Here is a 20430-nt window from a genome sequence, read left to right on the forward strand (position 1 = left end):
CTAGCTACACAATCTAAGGCCTTGGTGACTTGGTCATAACCAAGCACTACTCCTTTGCCTTATACAACTTTTCTCTTTTCTCTTTCTCTTTTCTCTTTCTCCTCAACACCACCTCAGGCCCTCAAGCCATTTCACCTACCTTGTTTCTCACTTCCCGCCCCGCTCTTTCCTCCCTACTTGCGGTTCCGTCCCACTAGAAACCCCGAGAAAAACAGTCCATTCTCCCTCACTGCCTTCTTTCCCACTCTCACAGGCAGTCACCCCTCCATCCCGACCCCAAGACCAGACTACTTCTTGGTGTTGTCGGGACGTTCCTCGTCAGCGAAAGCGCGGGAATAAAGACGCTGGGCGAATTCGACTGCGCAGCCTCCGTGGGCGGAGTGGGAGGTGAGAGGCGCACGACGTTCCCAGCAATCAGCGCGCGCGCACACGCACGCGCATGCGCAAGTCACGTGACGGGGCCCACGCAGCCTCACAGACCCCATACTGAGTCGAGTCTGGAGTCCACTTCTTTCCCACTCTTCCCTTCGACTTGGAATGTCGGTGAAACCAAAATCTCTGCCCGCCTCCCAGTGTGTGTTTGGAGAAGAAGGGGAAAATCTAAGACTGGTCTCTCCGGAAAGAACGTGGAAGAATTGATAGAGCAAGGCCAGACCGTGCCTCAGCTCAGCCTCTTGGAATCTCAGTAAAGGAACCCAAAATAGTACACCCACCACCACTTTTCAAGTAAAGTTTCATCCTATTCCAGATGGTTTGTGTGAAAGAAGGGTTTATATTTGAGTTACCCTGGCCTGCAAGCAAGACATCTAGATCAGGGCCTCCTCTTTTTTTCTGTTCACACCCTTTTAGAAAATTACTTTGTCGATGTGTCAGTACGTTTGGTCAACTTAATTAGCGGCTTTCAAAAAATATTTTACAACACGTATCATCTACATACTTGAAGCTTAGCCTCATTGGGTGCTTTAATGTGGTGACTTTGACCTGTAATTTCAAAGATAGATATTCTAAACTTAGGCCTATTTAGCTGATGTGGGGAAAAATAAAAAAAGGATATCAGCTCATAAAACAAAGGTCAGTGAATTCCACCACCACCACCCCTCTCCCGCCCATAAATTACAATTACACAATCTTATATATACCTGACAAATATTACGATAGAGACCTTAATCTAGACTGGAAAAGGGAGATCCTATAGGAGGAGTTTTCATACCCTATGTCCTCGAAAAGCTCTACGGGAAGAATTCTGTTTATAATAGAGCTCTATGATTATAACAGCCCCTCCCCCTTGCTCTTCCCTCCCTAAAGTATCTCTTCCATTTTTATCAGGCGTGAAGCTCCATGTCACTCACCAGGGCTGCATATTTTGACTTCTGATCCTTTGTTTTTCCCATATAAGTTCTTTTTGGTGACAGAATACCTACTAAACTTTTGTTTACGGTTTACACATCTTAGCAAATTATATTTAACATATAGAATTTAATGTTTTCCCCTTTGGCTTATTAAATGTTAGTTGTCATAATGATTTGTAAATATTGTGTATATGTTTATTAGCTGTTTGTGAAAAAAATATCAATTGTTTTAAATAAGTTCCTAGAAAACTAGTATTTAATTTGTATAACTTAATTTGCTAATATTGCGAAATATCAGTCACTTAATAAAACTAGGCTAGATAATTGTGCAGTTACTGACAGTCTGTAAAGGATCCCAGTCATTGTCTGAGGCTTGATAACAATGTGTGTTGAGATTGTCCCCATCTATGGTAAAATGAGGGGAAAAAATGAAAATGTCATTAAGCATTTTTAAAGATTTGTCATTTATTCTGATACTTTGTCCTTCCTATTTTTTTGGGTGTCAAAGAGTACTTTCATGAAATAAAGATATAAAGACTTTTTAAGTTTTTAATGTTCTTAATGAAATATAAAATTGTTCACTTAGTGTTTATCTCTTCTTTATTATTATTATTGTAATTAATTTTATGATCCATTAAATCCAAAAGTGTGGGAAATATTGATCCAGTTTCCTCACTCAGACTTCACATTGTATGATCTCTAAACAGGTAGTAAATAGTTCTTAAAATATTTCGAGGGAAAATGATTCCACCTACTACATAAATGTTTATATCAGATTAAGAGAGCATTATGGACATTTTAGCCTATTTTAAAAATCTTATCTCCATTGTATAAGCTAAATGAGTAAGAATAAGTGAGAAGGTGTGAAGAGTTACAGATGTCCAGTTCTTTAAAATATTCAAAAGTTTATCATCATCTCATTTAATCTTCACCAAAAAAACCCCTAAGAAGTAGGCAGGACATGGAGACATTTGGGTTGCTCTATATCAAAGGAAAAAAATGTTTGTTCCAAATTTAAGAAATGAGTTAAATTATCCATTCTACATCTTTATAGCTGGAGAAAAGTAATTGGCAATAAGCATTTAAAATTACATTCTTTGGTGCTCTGCTACTGATCACTGTATGACTGCACTTCATGCTTTCACGTTAATTGGCCCAATTAGACACTACAACTAGAGAAAAACTTGTTCTTTCAATTTCAATCGTGTGTATTCTTATCATATACTTCTTAAATGTGCTATTTTTTTTCTTCTGATAGCCACCACACCAAGCACTTTCAACTATTCTACTATTGACTGCCTGTGTAACCACTACTGTGGACACATGACATTTTTATGACCTAATTAAATGAAAATAGTATCTTGTTAAAAAAAAAAATCAACTGGCTGCTTAAGTAAGCATTTTGTTTCCTGACTCTAGAACCTCTCTGTTTCCAGTACAGTCTCTGTACTGGCAAAAAAGCAAAAGCAAAACATCTCCTTGCTAATTCCCTTGCTAGCAAGATAATACAATTTAGCACATGTTCAAGAGGAACTTGTCTAAGAAACTTTGTTTCTGCTAATTATTTTCAAGGCTGTGAGATTTATACTCTACTTTTAAAAAGTTTTACAAGCATTTTAGGTGTTATGATTAGGAATTATTCTAATAGCGCTAATTATTAAGCATTGTTGAATAAGAAAGTTTTGTGCTCAAGTGTGAGCGGAAAGTCTCAAAAAGGTTAATGTGAGAAAGATGCTTCTAATTGACCAAGCAGGTGTCTTCTTTTTTTTTTTTAAGTTGCTAGAATCTACTTCTGAAAGAGGTACAAACTTTGCATGGTCAGAACTCCAGCTTTTACATTAGAAATGATTTCATTAAAATCGTGATTTTACGTTTAAAAAATACCTATATTCTCTGACAATTCATTTCAAGTTCTGTTTCCCAAAGAGCCCATGTTTGAAGGCGGGTCCAAGGCGTGTCAGAACAGTCTCCTCCCTCCAACCTTCTTCCTCATTCCTCTCTATTGCTTGACCTCCCTGCTCTGCAAACGGCTGCTGGATCCGGGACTAGCAGCAAGGAGTTCGATTCATTCATTCCTGCGTGCCTGCTTCTGCTGCTGAAGAGGCTGCTATCTTCTACCACCTACACAGCCTCAGGAAAAGAAAGGGACCTCAAACCTCCCAAATCGCTTTCTCTCCTAGGAAACTATTGAGCACAGGTAAGAAATCATTCCTTTTTATTTGGAAACCAGAGTAATAAACTAGAAAAGCAATTGAGAGGAATTTAAGTTATCTGACATCAGTATGATGGGCAGTCAGTAACAACATAAGTAACACAGCAAAGTCAGAGTAGAAACTTTTTTTCCTTTTAGCCAACATTGTATAGAACCAGTTTCGAGTAAATATTCTCAAACTTTTTGGTCTCATGACTTCTGTACATTCCTAAAAATTATTGGGAACCCAGAAGAATTTTTGTTTCTCTAGCTTATTTGCTATATTATTGTCATTTTACTACATTAAAAATTAAAACTGAGAAATTTAAAAAATAGTGACCTATTTTATTTTTAAAAACAATAAGCACTTCACATGTTTGCATAAGTAACACTTTTAATTATCGATAACTATATTCCCAAAAAATCTGTGAAAAGTGACATTGTTTTTAATTTTTACAAATCTCTTTAATGTCTAGCTTAATAAAAGACAGCTGCATTCTCATCTGCTTCTGATTCAGTCTATATAATATGGTACAGAGGTAGCCTCTGGTAAACTCTATTGTACAATGTGAGAAAATGAGAATGAAAAAGACAAATTACATCTTAGAAATATTATGAAAACAGCTTTGACCTTGTGAACCCCCTGAGAATCACTGGTTTAGAATGCTAAAATAAATAAGCTTTTCTTTAAATGAAGTCTCAACTCAATCATTTTAAAAGCAAACAAAAAAATTGCCGAAGGTTGATAATCTTGACGGAATCTGCATCGGCATCCTTAGGCTGTGCTATAGTTGAACAATATTATAGCATTCTCCAGGAGAATTTTATTTCACAAGGAGGAAGGGGCTGAATAAATATCTGTTTTGAAGTATGAATAAAAAATTAGAACACCCTTAAAATCTTTTCTTTTGCCTATATCCAGCTATTTCAAGTTCTAGTAAGACTTCCTTCAAAATATCTTATTTAATCTGGCTTGTTTGTACAATCCCTACATGAATATTATGAATTCTTACCTGAATTCCTACATGAATTCTTATCATAGTTTCATAGTGTGTCTGTAATCTTTTTCATAAAGCACTTACCAGCTCAATAACCCACTTTTCTATTGCATGTGAGATTAAATTCAAATATATTTACATGACTTCCAAAGCCTTCCATAATTTAACCCCACCCTACCTTGTGTTTACTGCAGGGAAGTTGGATTGTTCCGCTATGTTAAAAAAAAAAGGCCCCATTCAGTCCACCTCCCACCACAAGGTTTTAATTTAATTATAAGTGCTCTTCCATCTATTTAAATCTTAAGCATTCTTTAAAATTAAATTCAATTTTCCTTTTCAGACAAAGCAATTCCAACTACATCAGTTCCATTCTGCCTTTTTGCTTTGAGTCTGTACTTAGCAGTTTATTATATATATATATATCTTTTATCATTCATTATTTACCTAAATTTTTATCTAAGTTGTCTTCCACCCCCACCTCTGCCACATAAACATACATACATTAATAAGATGGCAAAATTTTCAAGGACAAAATGATTTATAGAACTGAAAATTTAGGTTTTGATCTTGTGGCTGTCAAGATGATTACATATCTGTAGGGAATTAGTTAGGTAATACCTTTCCTCATTTCATCCCATACTATTCCACAGAATTGGAATTCCACAGCAAGGATGAACATGATAGTTGTTTTTCAAGTTCGAGGCATTTTTACTTTTAATCTAATAGTATGTTTTTAAACTCCTACTAGCTTAACAATGCTGGCTATATAATAAGTATTCAATCAATGCATGTTATTTTAGAATTATGAGGAAATTGTTATAGGGCATTTGCCACAAATAGTCCTCTCCTTGCACCCTTATCTAGAATCTAGAATTACAGAAAGTTGGAGCTGGAAAAGATCTTAAAAATTGACCATTCAACTCTCTGCTTATCCAAACAAGGAAACTGAGACCCTCAGAATTAAATGACTAGCCCTAGACAAGACTGGAACACACGTGGCCTAATTTCTGTCATAATTTTCTACCATCTACTAGCCTCCAGGAAGTTTCAAAGGCTTATATAACTAAAACTTTTTTTTTTCCGAAGAACTAATTGTCACTGCATATTCCTGAAAGGATCTTTCTGAGGTGATTTCTAACCCTTTAAAAAAAGTCAATAATCTGAGAATCTTAGATAAAATATTTTTAAGCATTTTTATCCAATAGGAACTATAATTTTCATAGATTATAGTTAAGAAAACAAAGGAACACAGATGAGAAAGAAAAAGGAAAATTGGGGTGAGGAGAGGATGGGGACACAATACTAGTAACTATATTATAGATGTATTGAGATCTAACAAAAAGAGTGGTAAGAGTCCTTTTTTTCATCCACAATATGAATTAAACATACATTGACCCCCAAAAACTAGTAAGAGAATAAAGAATTCAAAATAAAACCTTACATGAAGTAAAAAAAGAAACTAGGAGAAAAGAGGAAGAATATTATAGAAAATATTTTATTTTCTAAAATCTGTTTTCAGACTTTCCTCATTTTTTTCTTTTTCTCATCGGCTTTAAGATGGAGTAAAAGCTTTAAGACAGAAAAAAAATCTACCAGGCCTTTACACATCATTGTAATGGGGAAAACTTTTATCGTAGCAAACATTTATTCAGTTACTGTGTATAAATTCTTTCCGGTGTTGAGAATTTAACTTTAATTTTTTTAAAAAAGGACAATTCGTCTTAAAGAAACTCATGTTGAAGCTGGGCAGACCTATTTATCATCTAATTCAATGTAAGAGCTATTTCAGACGAGTGAAGGAGGGAGGTGGATGGATACTGAGAAGAGAATGATTAGCTAGGAATGGAGGAGGCAGAGAAGTCTTCCTAGAGGAGATGTTTGAGTTGGGACTTAAAGGATGAAGAAGGACTTGCTAGGAAAAAAAAAAAGGCGGGAGAACTTCTGGCCTAGCAGGAGGAATAACTCTGGCAACAGTGTGGAGTGCGGGGGAGAATGTGGAAGCAAGAAAACCAAGAGGAGCATTCAAGTAGAAGATGCCTGAAGTGATGAGGGCTTGATTTAAAACAGTGCTGGTAGAGATGGAGAGGTGAAACCAAACTAGGAAGACATTTGTGAGTTATAATCTACAGTATTTATGAGACAGAGAATAGGTTAGGTAAAGGAGCCAAGGACTTCTAGTTTTCAGTTTTGCACGGGCTGTTTGGACATGTTTGGGAAAGTAATTCATTAATATATCTTACAGATGGAACTGTGGATCTGAAGCCAGAAATTGAAATGTGCAAGTTATATATGCCCCAATAACTACCACCTTCTCTCTTCACCTTATAGCCAGACTTCTAAAAGAATAGTTTGTATTCATTGTCTTTACTTTTTCCCATCCCATTCTGTCCTAGATCTTCGTCAACCTGCCTTCTGCTATCTCCACTTTCCCCAAACTGTTCTACTCCTACCAAAACTTCCTAATTATCAAATTCAAAGAACAAGTTTGAGCTTGTATCTAAGTTCTGGGCTCTGCAATATCTGATTTCAAGCAGCCTCTCCTTGAAGCTCCTTTCTCCCTTGACATCCGTGACACTTCTCTCTTAGATTTGCAAAACTGGACTAATTATTTTCCACTGGAGCTTTTCCTTCATTCTCTTTCTTAGTTAATGAGGTAACACTCAACAAATTACCCAAACTAGAAACTTCTAAGTCATCCTCAGTTCCTCCTTGTTCTTTTTAACCCCAAACCAATCAGCTAAAACATCTCTCTTGAATCCCTGCAGCTGCTACCTTAGTGTATTTAGCCTCATCAACTCTTACTTAACTATTAAACTTCCTTGTAAGGTTGTTTTCTGACCTCTGTCCTGTCTGCCCATCAAATCCACTCTACCGTGCTGCCAGAGTGCACTTTTTAAAAATATAAATAGGTAGTGAACATACAATGTGATATACAAATGATGTATTATTGAACTTTATCCTGGAAACCTATATAATTTTATTAATCAATGTTACCCCATAAGTTGAATTAAAAAATAAAAAGATAAAATATAAATTTGACCACATCTTTCTCCTACTTAAAGTAAGACAATATTTTTTCAAAGAAATATTTCAAACTCCTTAGCCTACTTAAACAAGGCCTTTATAATCTGACTCTCTTTTCCAAACTTTTGTTAAACAAAACTACATTGCAAGTTACATTTTATGTGACTTGAAGTAGGCAAAATCAAACAAATGTAATATAAAAAAAAATAGTCTCACTCTATAGGCAAAATGGAAATATGTGAACTCTAAATTAACTCATCTAAAATGACATAGTTTCAAAGCTGGTAGGCCAAGTGAGTTGCCCACTGTTAACACTATTGCCACATGGAAGCATCTCTTATACCTGGTAGAATGATCTACTTCCAGGTCAGTATTACATAAGCGAGGCTATTCTTTAAATACCTCAGAAATTCTTGAGACATACAGGTTATTGCTGTGCTATTAATTTTTTAATATACACTCCTATTATAATTTAAAATATTTTCATATATGATAGCAATGCTATCGAAATGCTAAAGGATATGATTACTGCTCGTACTGAAAAACATCTCTAAAGAAAGATAAACAAAATTTAGATGCAAGAAAACAATATTAAAAAAGCCAAAGTACCACCATGATAGGTTGTGTAGAGAGAGCATTCTGCAAAACTTTAATAATAATGCTGAGAAAGCTGAAAAATGAGAAAGCAAGAATACGCTTTGATTGTTATAGATTTGTGAACTCCAAAGATGTCTCCTCACATGCTTTTATATTTATTCCCAAGGGAAATTTAATCTTAAACTATGTGAGATCTTCAGAAATGCATTCTTCCTATAAAATGACTGCATTTGATGGGAGGAGGGAGTGGGGGGGGAATAAAAAAAATAAAATGTTAAAAAATATGTATATATAGTATGAAAAAAAATAAACTGGCATTTAAAAAAATAAAATGTGACTGCATTTGTATTAATTACAGTAAAAATGACGAGGCTTCAAACAAGCCATGTTCTCTCAGCTGCCCTGCTTCCTGGCTTCCACTCACATTGTTCCCTCTTTGTGGAATGCTCTTCCCTAGCCTTGAAAATGCCTGCCTCTCTTTCAAGGCAGCACAATCATCACTTCCTTTGAGAAGCCTTCTTCGCCACCGCCATTTATCTCTTGTAAATCCAGTTCTTACAACATTCATTATACCATTTTGTAATTGTTTATATATTCGTCTCTCCCACTATACTCTGACTAATTGGTGGGTAAGAACTAAGTCTCATGCATGTGTGTTTTGTCAGCTTTCTAGCCCTGTGCCTAATACATAGTTGATAATAAATGAATGAATTCAAATATTGTGTAGTATTATTGTTTTTTAAGGTAACTGTATCTTTCTCTAAATCCATTCACTCATTGACTAACTACTTACTGTAGTAAACACTAGTAATTTCATCCAATTCCTACGCACACTACATAGTACTTTTCAGGTGAATTACTTTCATCAAAATATGTGTGCATTACACAATATTAAAGTTTGTAGAGAAAACTACCCTAACCATTATTTCACCAATTGATATATGTGTGTGTGTGTGTGTGTATAATTTAATAACTATCCATATTTGTATGTGCGTAGGGGACCAAACCTAGGTAAAACTGGTGGCTAGGTAAACTTAGCCACCAACTAAAAAGTATTTTGGATTAGCTTAATTTGGATTAAGTTTTTGCAACTGGGTTTTAATTTCCTGCTTCCCCTACCATATATGTTTGGCCTTGGCACTATGCTAGAAAAAATTTGAGTCAGTTTTCTACCTATGAGCATAGACTTATAAATACCCCTATATATAACAGTGACAACTACATTCCTTGGAGCCCCAACCATAACTGCCCTCAGGGATCCAAAGTACTACTGAACCGCAGAGTAGAGCCTCTTAATCTTTTCTGTGGCATAGACTCACCCATGGGCAATGTAGTGACATCTGTAGATCCTTTCTCAGAATGTTTTTACATGCATAAAATTAAATACTTTGGATTATGAAAAAACACATTGTATTAAGATAGAATTGTCAAAAAATTTTTAAATAAATTTTGATATATATGTGCTTCTTTATTAACACATTAAATAACAAGATATACTGGTGAGACTAATAACTTCCACACGTTTCAAAGTAGTAATGAGTTTAAACAATATTTCAAGATCTCTGCAATAATTATTACACAATAGGAAATATGTATTACTATCAGTGACAGTTACAGGTACTGCTAATAATACTGTGTTCTATTTCCTATACCATAATGGAAAGAACTGCTAAATTTCAGTTAGAAGTTGGTCAAAATAAATATGTAACTTTTTTCCCATCCAAGTTCACAGACTTTCCAGATTTAGAACCCCTGCTTCTTAGGCAAAGGTCTAGAAAGATACACACCATATTAGAGTGGAGCAGGGTAGGCTAGGGCAGAAGAAAAGGGAAAAACAACTTTTTAACAATTTTGAATCCTGTATTTAATTCTTTTTTACAAAAAGATTGCATTTATGTATTACTTGTGTAAAAAACAAAACATCTGGTACCTAGGTCAAAAACTGCTGCTGCTCAGGGAGAAAGAGAGCCATCATATGCTCGAGCCCTTCAGCCTCCATCCACTCTGCCCAGCTCCCAGGTAGAAACACCATTTTGATCATTTCCTCAACTTTAGCACTTAGATAATGCAGTCACAAACTTTCAGTCTCTCACACACAGGAACCCACTGGTTTTAAGACAGATAGAACCATCTATAGTTAAAGGACATGATTTAGGTGTGTTTCTGGAATCTCATGTTGATAATATAATTAATTCAGTTCAAAATGGGCCATTTATCCACCCTTTGTAACATTGTTTAATGAGAAAATGCTTTCTAAGTTTCAGATATCTGATGATTTGCAAAAGAACGCTTGAACATGTGTATTCATAAGCTGAAGACACCCGGCATTTATTAAATGTCCAGAGTGTTCGTCAGCACACTGGGTGATATGCTGACTTTTGAGTATAAAGGCAGTACAAGGCAGTAAGGAGTAAAAGATTCCTTTTGTGTAAAAGGAACAATCATTACCTTTTAACAGATGACTCTTTGCCTTCATTAGGAATAAAGATGGCTGCCGAACCAGTAGAAGACAATTGCATCAGCTTTGTGGAAATGAAATTTATTGACAATACACTTTACTTTGTAGGTAAGTCTAAAGCAATAGGCCAAATACAGGGCTCAGATAAATGTATTCAGCTAGAAAAGATGTTGTGAGATGAACTGTTAAGTGACTCCTTATTGTCACAAAATTCCATTGTAATGCTAATGGCATTCTTCTCTAGAAAAAATTATTGGGCCTCTAGGAATTAACCATAGTATATCCAAGGTCCCAGCCCCTTTTCCCACTACATGTCATGTCACTTTAGTTAGCCCACCTACAAGGTGGGAGCAGGTGTACATCATGAAAATTCCACAAAATTGTGTACATTCGGCGAATACAATTTCCCAAAGCAAATTGGCGAATTATGTGAGATACCCTAAATCTAGAGTTCTGTGAACGATTTATACCATTTAATGTAAATATATTTTACAAATGAAAACAGATTTCTTATGATTAATCTCCATGGGCAGTTTGGCCTCAATTGAAATCTTCATAGAAAGTGACCTTCCACTGAAGCAATAAATTTAAGAGTAAAATCTATCACTTTATAAATTTATTTTAGCTACAAATTTATATTTATAAACCCTGGATTTAGGCTTTATATCTAACTTATCTGAGAACACACTAAGTCTGATGAGCTTCATTTTATGGGACCTTTTGGATGATTATATAATATTTTTAATGGAGGCCGACAAAGGCCATCACCAGTAAGCAGGGGTTAAATAATGGAGAGTGACAGAAAAGAGTATCGAAAGAGTAGGATGAGAGGAGATTCTGAGTCGAAAGGTAGAATTTAACCTATTTTCTTTCTCTTTTTTTCCTTTCAGCTGAAAATGATGGTAAAGTATAAATTTATTTCTCTTTCTTTGCAAAAGTAAAATAGCTACTTGAGTAAGCATTCCACGGACACATCCCTATCACCATTCTCAGCTGAGAGAAGCTGGCGCCAATCCATCCGATAAGTTAATCTTCTCTCAAAGAAATGTGGACCCAATAGCACAGCCATAGGGTAAAGATGACCATAAGGGATAAAAAAAAAGAACCTCAAACAAAATTGCTTCTCTACGCTTGAGGAAATCCTCCAGTTCTTAGAATCTACAAAACAGACCTTGCCTGTTACAGTTTCTGAGATTAGCAGGAAGTCACGCATTCTCTAGAGTACATAGGAAAAGGGGATTGAAGCATGAGAATTGCTGTCCATAATCAAGTACATCTTTCTTCTTCAAACCTCTCTCTTAGAAATACTTTGGGAAGAAGTGGGGGAGGCTCCCAGGGAAAGAAAATTTCTCAAAGTAGAGGAGATGAGAGAGGTTGGAGCAAGCAGAAATATGTGGTTAAGTCATTAAGTCTTTTCAAGAAGTGGATGTACACAGCCCTGGTCCTTCTGACATTCAGGGAGGGTCATACCCATATATAGCCTGTGATACTCTTAACTGATATCCAGATTATTAAAGGTCATTAGTTTCTCATACCTTTCCATAAAAAAAGCACTCTCCCCATTCTTAAGGTGATTCTTAGTGGCTTAAAAATAGAAAACAACAACTTTTTAAAAAATACTGTTCCTTCATGTTTCTTTTTTCCAGTTTATTGAGATATAATTGACATGTAACCCCTCATATTTCTTAAAGATTGCCCAACTCTCTATTGATTAATCTATTCTGGCATCTATATATCACAGGCATTGTTAGGCACTAGGACACAGTTCCTCTAGGGAGAAGCAGGCACATAAGGAAGGTAATTGGAATATGGTTATGTTAAGGCACAGGATGCTATGGGAGCACATAGAACAGATATGTAATTCAGTCCACTACATTCTGGGAAGGCACTTTGAAGGAGTGCCTTCATATTTGAAGAGTGAATAGGAGTTAGCCAAGAGGAGATATTCTCGGCAGAAAGAAGACCACATGCAAAGGCCAAGGTGTGAAGGAGACCCTGGCATGTATGAGGAATTAAGAGCACTTCAGAATGGGAGAAGGGTGAGAGTAGCAGAATGATGAGAGAAGAATAAGGGTGCAGATCAAGAAGTTTCTCTTATAACAAGATGTGGAATTTGGACCTTAACCTTTGGAGTAATGGGGGGTTCATTAAACACAAAATATATGATCTAGGATACAGATTAGTTTGCTGCAACAAAGAGATCTGAAAATATAGTGACCGAATAAGAAAATGTTTTTCTCAAATACAGGGCTAAGTAGGCAGTTCAAGATTACTATGGTGGGATGCAGCCTGATGATGTTGGGATCTCAAGTTTCTTCTGTCTTAGTATTCCATCACCCCCTAGTTGTTGAATTCATTCATCATCACACTTGAAAATCATCATCACACTTCCTGCGTCCATGTCCCAGGTAGCAAGAAAGGGTTCAAAATAAGAGGAAGACAGGCCCATTCCTTTTCAAGGCTCTGTGTAAAAGTTGCACACATCAAATCCATTCATATTCTATTGACCAGAATTTGGCCACACCAACTGCAAGGAAATCTGAAAAACAGAATCTTTATCCTGGGTGCCCATGTGCCTCGTTAAAATTTAGAGAAAAAATGATCATATCTCTGAATTTTAACTTTAATTAAAATTGAATTTTAATTTCTTCTGGCTTCAGTATAAAGAATTAATGTGGAGACAAAAAAAAAATGAGAGATGCCAATTAAGAGGCTATTGTAGTCTCTATGAGAAATGATGGTGCCATGAATTAAGGTAGGCACAACAGGGTACCTATGAAGAGCTGTGAATAGATTTTTTAAATACTTGGAAAAATCAATGAGACATGGTTTGGTGTTGGATTTGGAAGGGGATAGAGAGAAAGACAGAAGAGATGATGCCCACATTTTCTCACTTAGGCAATTTGTACCATTTGGTGAAACAGGAAACACAGGTATACAGGGCAAAGAGGATGATAGATGATGAATTTAGTTTGTCTCTTGTCTGTGAGACATCTAGTGGAAAAGTCCAGTAGACTCTTGGACATATGGTTCTGAGCTTAAGATGAAAATTTGAGCTGGAGATATAGATGTAGGAGGCTTATGCACAGTAATGATATCTGAAGCTATAGGAATAAAAAGACAAATCGGGAAATGTGTAGAGTGAGAAAGTAACAGCCAAGAACTAAACTCTAAGGAATACCTACATTAAAGGATTCAGTAGAAAGAGAAGCTAATAAAGAACAGAGCAAAGTAACCAAAGAAGAAAAACCAAGAAAATGCCACTGAATCCCGGGAGAAACTTTTTTAAGATGGAGGTACTAGGCACTGTGTTGAATTTTGCAGCCTTAAAAATCAAAGGCAGGAAAGCACCTATTGCATTTAGCAATAGGGAGTTTAGTGATCTCGGCAAAAGCAGTATGATGGAGAAATGGCAAAGGCAAATTGCAATGAGTAGAAGAGTGAATGGAAAGTAAGGGAATGATACAGACAATTCTTGCCAGAAGCTCAGCTATTAGAAGGAGGAGAGAAACAAGGGTAGCTACAGAGTAGGATATGGTTGATGGAGGAATTTCAAATCACAAAATGAAAAGAGCTTTATGTTTTTCTGATTACAAAAATCATGTGTTTGTTATAAATAACTTGGGCAATGAAGATAAGAACATGAAGAAAAAGAAACACGAAACTAACCTAGAAATAACCATTGCTATCATTTCAATGCAATTTTTTATACTTCTTTCAATATATATTATACTATACCTAAGCTTCTTTTTCTAGTTTAATACACACAGACATCCTTCCACGGCAATGAATAATCACAGTTCTATTAAATTCATGATATCCATAGTAAGGGCATATCAGAATTTATTTGCTCAATCCCCAATAGATGGGCAGTTAAATTTTTCTAGTTTGTTATTAACAGTGCTTTCATAAGTATTCTTATAGAGAAATATTTACGCATTTGTGTGATTGTTTCTTTAGGGTAAAATTGAGGAAATATAATTGTGGATTGATAGAAGAGAAGATGATTGGTAAATCAAGGTTTCAGGAGAAAGTACATCAGAGCACAGATAAGGTTAGCCTTAGTTACCAGAAGGGGCACCTTTTATACACTTTCTCTTGGGACAAGAGGGATAGAGGAAATAACTGGTGGTGCCACTTAAGTTTGTAAGTGAAGTAGCAGAAAATCATTTGCTGAAAGCGTAATCAGAAGTAATGATGTAGAGATCCTGAGGAGAGTGAAGGTTTGAAACTGCAGCTATGGACTATGGAAGATGATGCTGAACTGTAAAAAAAAAAAAAAAAGTATTGACAATTAACATGTTTGTAATGGCACCAATTTGCACATTTGTATAATTGCACTCAGCAGCCAGTTTTGGACTTCTGTAGTAGAAAGACAAATGAATTCAGGATTGAAGATACTGGCAAAAGGTCCAGGCTGCATAAAGAAGGAAAGGGAACATAGGAAGAGGTTAGATAGGAAATGCAAGAGTCAGGAGGACTCAGTGAAGTAGAGGAAAAGTATTTTTTAAAATCTCGAAGAATAGGAGATTGTGATGAAAAAACAGGATATTTGAATTTAAGATTTCAGAGATAGAATAGTTCTAAGTGATAATAAGAAACAGTGTGCCCTTGGAAGTGGATTAAAAAACATTGTGCAACTTTATCTTAGCTGCTTCTATAGCAGAAGATTGTGATTAATAGTTACTGAAAAATGAAATATATACTATACCTATTTGTAAATTTAGAAAAAAACTTATTTTTTAATGAGATTTAATGTGTATTGTAGAAAACCTGGAATCAGATTACTTTGGCAAGCTCGAACCTAGATTCTCGATCATACGAAATTTGAATAACCAAGTTCTCTTCATTTACGAGGGAAACACAGCTGTGTTTGAAGATATGCCTGATTCTGACTGTACAGGTATTTTTAAATATGTTTGTAAACATAAAAATGAGAAGCTATTTCTTATTACATTTTACTGCCTACATTTTTCTATGATAGACCTAGTCCTTAAATGAAGTCATGGGAGGAATAATAATTTCACTTATAAGAAACTTTATAGGGTATCCATATTTTTCAGTTGGGGTGAAAAATTGACACAATAAAGGTAGAATTGGATCCTTAATACCTGAAATTGCTGATAGCATTTTCAAAACTCAAAATTAAAATTAAATACACAAGTATTTCAAAGAAGTCTGTCTTGCACCAGAAATTTAGAGTGCCTTAGAAAATGAATAATTAAAAAAAAAAGAAAGAAAGAAAATGAATAATTTTACTGTGACTTCCAAGGTATGAATTCAAATAGTTTAGGCAGAGTTGAAACAGTAAGCTCTTGAAAAATACTGAATTTTTACCTTAACAGATTTTTAATATAGAACTTAGCATTTAAAAGTTAAAGACAATCTTTTAGAATTCAGAATATCTCAAACACTCAAAAAGTTGCTACACTTGTGTTGTAATACATATATGAACATGTTTTAAAGAATGTGTGAGCAGCTGTGTATAGTCTACTAACTGGCTGAATCTCAATGTGGGATTGGTAACAGCTTTATTAAGGATCAATCTTTCACTGATTTCCATAAACACTGATTTACAAAAATTCTTCTAACTAGGATTCTCATTTATTAATGTTTATTTCAGATAATGCACCCCAGACCGAATTTATCATATATATGTATAAAGACAGCCTCACTAGAGGTCTGGCGGTAGCCATCTGTGTGAAGTGTAATAAAATTTCTACTCTCTCCTGTGACAACAAAATTATTTCCTTTAAGGTAAGACTGAACCTGAATTTGTTTTAGTCATATTTATGTGGAAAATTAGGAAACCTAAACATCCTTAATCCAACCTTTTGTCTAGAACAAGAATGGTAAGAAGCAGAGATCCATTAAAATAGATAGTTACTAAAAATTGTCCAACTCTTGAACCTACTGCAGTAACGTCATGCTTTTTCTGAGCCTGCCAAAGGGAGGAAGGGATACAACTATGTTTCATAACCCGGGTCTTCTGAATAATCAATCTATAGATAAATAATAATGTAGAACTCATGTGTGGATGATCATATTTATTTAAGAATTGCATGTGACTTTCCAAAATAAGTCCTGCTGCACAGAATGAAACTAATTATCCTCTGTAATCCCTCTACATATTTGGTCAAATATAATGATAATATTTTAATCCCTAATTGTTTTATTCCTGCTTCTTGGCTACATTCTTTAGCTTTAAGTCAATATATGTTATTTTTTAATGTAACTCTAAGTGAATAAAATTAACAAAATCAGATAAACTGTAAAAGCAATGATATAATGTATCTTAAAGCCAGGTATAAATTGTTTCTGGCCACAGCTTTTTTTCTTTATTCTCCATTTTTTATCATTATTATTTTTCTCTTTTTTGCTCCATTCTTACTAGATAAACATCCATTAACTATAGCTACAGATTGACCCAGAAAACTTTCCTCCCAATGAGAGCAGCCAGGGAATGCTCACAAATTGACAATTTCAAATTGACAGACTTTCTGATTGCGGATTTGTCAGTAAAGAACTGCTGTCAAGAGCACCCAGTTCCCACTGAAGGTTAGGGTGAGACCGTAGTGGACATGCCAAGGGGCAACTTGGGAGGAAGGAAAAAGCCACTCAAAATTACAGTCCAAGTAAAATCAACGTGTGTGCTACAAATAAAGCCTCCAAATAAATCCCTTAGCCATCCCCTCCCAACTGGAGTGCCACCCCTTCTGGTGGCAATTTGGAGTCCCCATTCTCTGACCTAACAATCAGGAAGCTTGGTTATGATAATGGCCTTAGAGGCCTGGGGATGGAGAGGCAGTGTAAAGATGACCAAGCGTGTTGTTACTTAGCAGTGAAATCAGAAGGAAAGGAGGGAAATGGCCAAACACAATCTGTGTGGGGTAGAGGAAAACTAATTCAGGGGCAGAGGAAGATTCAGAAATTGGGATAAGCCCTTACTATAAGTGAATTATTATTGAGAGAGGTTGAGGAGTGTTAAAAAAAAAATAATGCTTAACATATAGTAGAAATTGAGGCAAATTCAAGTCTAGTGGAGTCTGAAACTTACACAATTTGAGCGATCCATTAAAAAAATGAACATATAAAATTACCAAAGGCATAAAGTTAACGATTTATTTAGAATAAGAAAAGAAGGAGTCTTTAGAAGAGATCTGTATAAGTGAGGGGCTCTGACATTAAGCTTTGTTAGCTTCATAGGAAATCTGCTTCTGAAAGAAACTCAGAAAATATTAATTGGAGAGAAAGAGGAAGGAGAAGAAAAGGGAGGAAAGAAGAAAGAAGGGAGCTAGTTTTAGCCTGTGCTCTTTAAACCGTTTTTCCCCAACTAATAAGGATCTTAACAGTGATTATAAATATAGATTAAGTTCTAGATAATTAGAGACAACTGGCTGCCATTATGTGTTCACCTTTCTGTGTTGGTTACTAGCTATAAAGTCCTAGTGTTTATGGTTACCCTGTTTTCTTTGTGCAAAAACCTTCATGACACCAAGAGGAATTTCTTCAAGAAGTTACTGTTAGTGTCTATTTCTTGTATATACATCCAGGCATAATCAGGATTCTCTCAAACTTGCTAATGCACTTGCAAAGGGGCCAAAAAAAATGATGTTAGGTCAAGCTTAACATTCCCTGTGTTCACATTTAACCCCTCCTGATGTAAAGAATCCCTTAGGCCCTTGGAGCAGTCAAGTTTCACCATGTAGCATTTTCCAAGTTGGGGGTTACCCAAGGTCACTGGGATTGTTTCCACATCCATTTGCTGTGCACCTTCCCAATGATGACTGTGAAGAGTCAACACCAAAAGCAAGGAAAGCTACTGCCCCAGGATTTCCTTGCTCTTATTCTGAAATATGACATTGAACTATGAATTAGAGATCCTCTATTCCACCTATCCACACCTCCATTTTCAGCTATAACTTTCTATGCTAGGTTTGAACAAACAGGTTCATCTCCTTCTATATCTAGAGCTTTTAAAGTCTGGGCTAAGGATTATTTCTCACTTATACATTAGACTTTAGCTTAGTCCCAAATTGGCTCCCCCAGCTTAGGGTCTCCTCCTAAATTCTGGGATACTGTAGACAGCTGCAAAAATACGTGCCAGTTGGGGAACTATCTTATACTGTCATCAATTCAGGACTCATATTTGTTGACAAAGGACAAAGGTTAAGAGTTAGGAATAAATTCCATAATTGACTGAGAAGTTTGGAGGTGCCCAAACTTTCTTCAGGCATCTCAGGAAGAAGCTAGATTGCTATTTGGAATCTGGAGGTCTCTCTGTCAGTCCTTAGTTAGATCATGAGAATCTTTGCTACCATGGGGTCAAAATTAAGTTCAAACCTTCTGGTTCCAGGATTAACATAGAAAGAACCTTGGGAAGTCCTCAGATTTTCTAGTCCATCTTGAAAAGTAGGCATGATGCAATAATAAAAGTGTAGGCAGTACTGTCAGTTAGGGGACCAGCAGGATTGTAGTTTCAAGTGTTCTAGCCATTCTTGAGAAAACCCTATTCTGTGTCTGAAAGATACAGAATCAGCATTTGGCCTTCTAGGGTGGGGCCCAACCAATTGCTGACTTTCAGAATAGAAATTCAGGACTACTATGAAACTGAAGTATATGGCAGGGAAAAGTCAAAGGCTGCTTACTAAGCCAATATAGCAAGGCTATACAGGAACCCAGGACCCAGCCTTAGAGCAGCTGCAGTGGCTCCATTTATACCAAGTTTCAGTTTTAGGAAGGAAGAAGTTGAGATTCCTGCCACTTCTGCCTCTTTCGTGTTGGCTCATAAACTAAAGCTAAGCTAGCTAGGCCTTTGGGTGAAGGTCATCAATGTCTTTAACTCTAAATGGTTGGAAAAGACAGGAACTGACATTAGCCCCAAAAAGTTGTGGATTTTGCTGTAATTCTACTCCATCTTAAGCAGATATGGACTCCACTCGGTAGGAGAAGAGAGAAGGAAACTATTATTAATATTGGGAAAAACTAGAGACCTAAACCTCAATGTGCATTCCATGGTGGGAACAGCCAAAGTGGGCAAGGAGAATATGAGATTAGGAATTAAGAGGGAGAGAAGATCAGTAATCCGACATTCAGATATTTTTTTTCTTAACTCTTGAGAATAAAAACTTTAGTTCTGTGCAATAGTATACTTCAAAATAGACTACACATATTCAAATTATTCATGTCCTAAAATGTTAATTTTTTTCTCTACAGGAAATGAATCCTCCTGATAATATTAATGAGGAAGGAAATGACATCATATTCTTTAAGAGAAGTGTCCCAGGACATACGGATAAAATACAATTTGAGTCTTCATTGTACAAAGGATACTTTCTAGCTTGTAAAAAAGAGAATGACCTTTTCAAACTCATTTTGAAAGAAAAGGACAAATATGGGGATGAATCTGTAATGTTCACTGTTCAAGAACTAGATTAAAATTGCATAATTTGACCTTTTTTTAGTTTTTGTCTTTCAGAAAGCTTATAAGAGTTTGAGCCTATAATTGTAGTGATTAAATAAAATGAATAATGGTCTCAAAAGATATCTCTAAAAAATGAATAAGTTTCACAAAATTGAATTGAATCACCCTTATCCAGATGAATAAAATATTTGCATAACATAAAAAGAATGCATATAGTTTGAAAACACACTACATCATTAATCGAAACACAGATTATACTCAATAGAAGTGTTTTGAATTTTTTGGGTTATTGGTCTTAATGATGAAAGATGATATTTGAATTTTCTAATTGTTAAGAATATCATTAAAACTATCAAGATTTTATAAAAAGACCACTTCACTTGACTAAT

The 20430-nt window shown here is 35.6% G+C and overlaps 1 protein-coding gene across 1 annotated transcript; it reads left to right on the forward strand.

Annotated features, from left to right (window-relative positions):
• Positions 1 to 3340: 3340 nt before the first annotated feature.
• IL18 (interleukin 18) lies at positions 3341 to 20070 on the forward strand. Its single transcript, XM_006912810.3, has 6 exons — positions 3341 to 3546; positions 10639 to 10725; positions 11508 to 11519; positions 15386 to 15520; positions 16241 to 16374; positions 19834 to 20070. The coding sequence occupies exons 2-6, from the start codon at positions 10647 to 10649 to the stop codon at positions 20053 to 20055; spliced, it is 582 nt and encodes a 193-aa protein (XP_006912872.1). The 5' UTR covers positions 3341 to 3546; positions 10639 to 10646; the 3' UTR covers positions 20056 to 20070.
• Positions 20071 to 20430: the final 360 nt, after the last annotated feature.

This window comes from Pteropus alecto, unplaced genomic scaffold (genome assembly GCF_000325575.1).
Source record: "Pteropus alecto unplaced genomic scaffold, ASM32557v1 scaffold224, whole genome shotgun sequence".
NCBI classification, from domain to species: domain Eukaryota; kingdom Metazoa; phylum Chordata; class Mammalia; order Chiroptera; family Pteropodidae; genus Pteropus; species Pteropus alecto.

Bases quoted from the DNA above. Each gene is read 5' to 3' on its own strand.
- IL18 (XM_006912810.3), top strand. From the start codon at position 10,647: ATGGCTGCCGAACCAGTAGAAGACAATTGCATCAGCTTTGTGGAAATG. The intron at 15,521-16,240 runs GTATTTTTAAAT...TGTTTATTTCAG, and splicing joins GCCTGATTCTGACTGTACAG to ATAATGCACCCCAGACCGAA. The intron at 16,375-19,833 runs GTAAGACTGAAC...TTTTCTCTACAG, and splicing joins ACAAAATTATTTCCTTTAAG to GAAATGAATCCTCCTGATAA.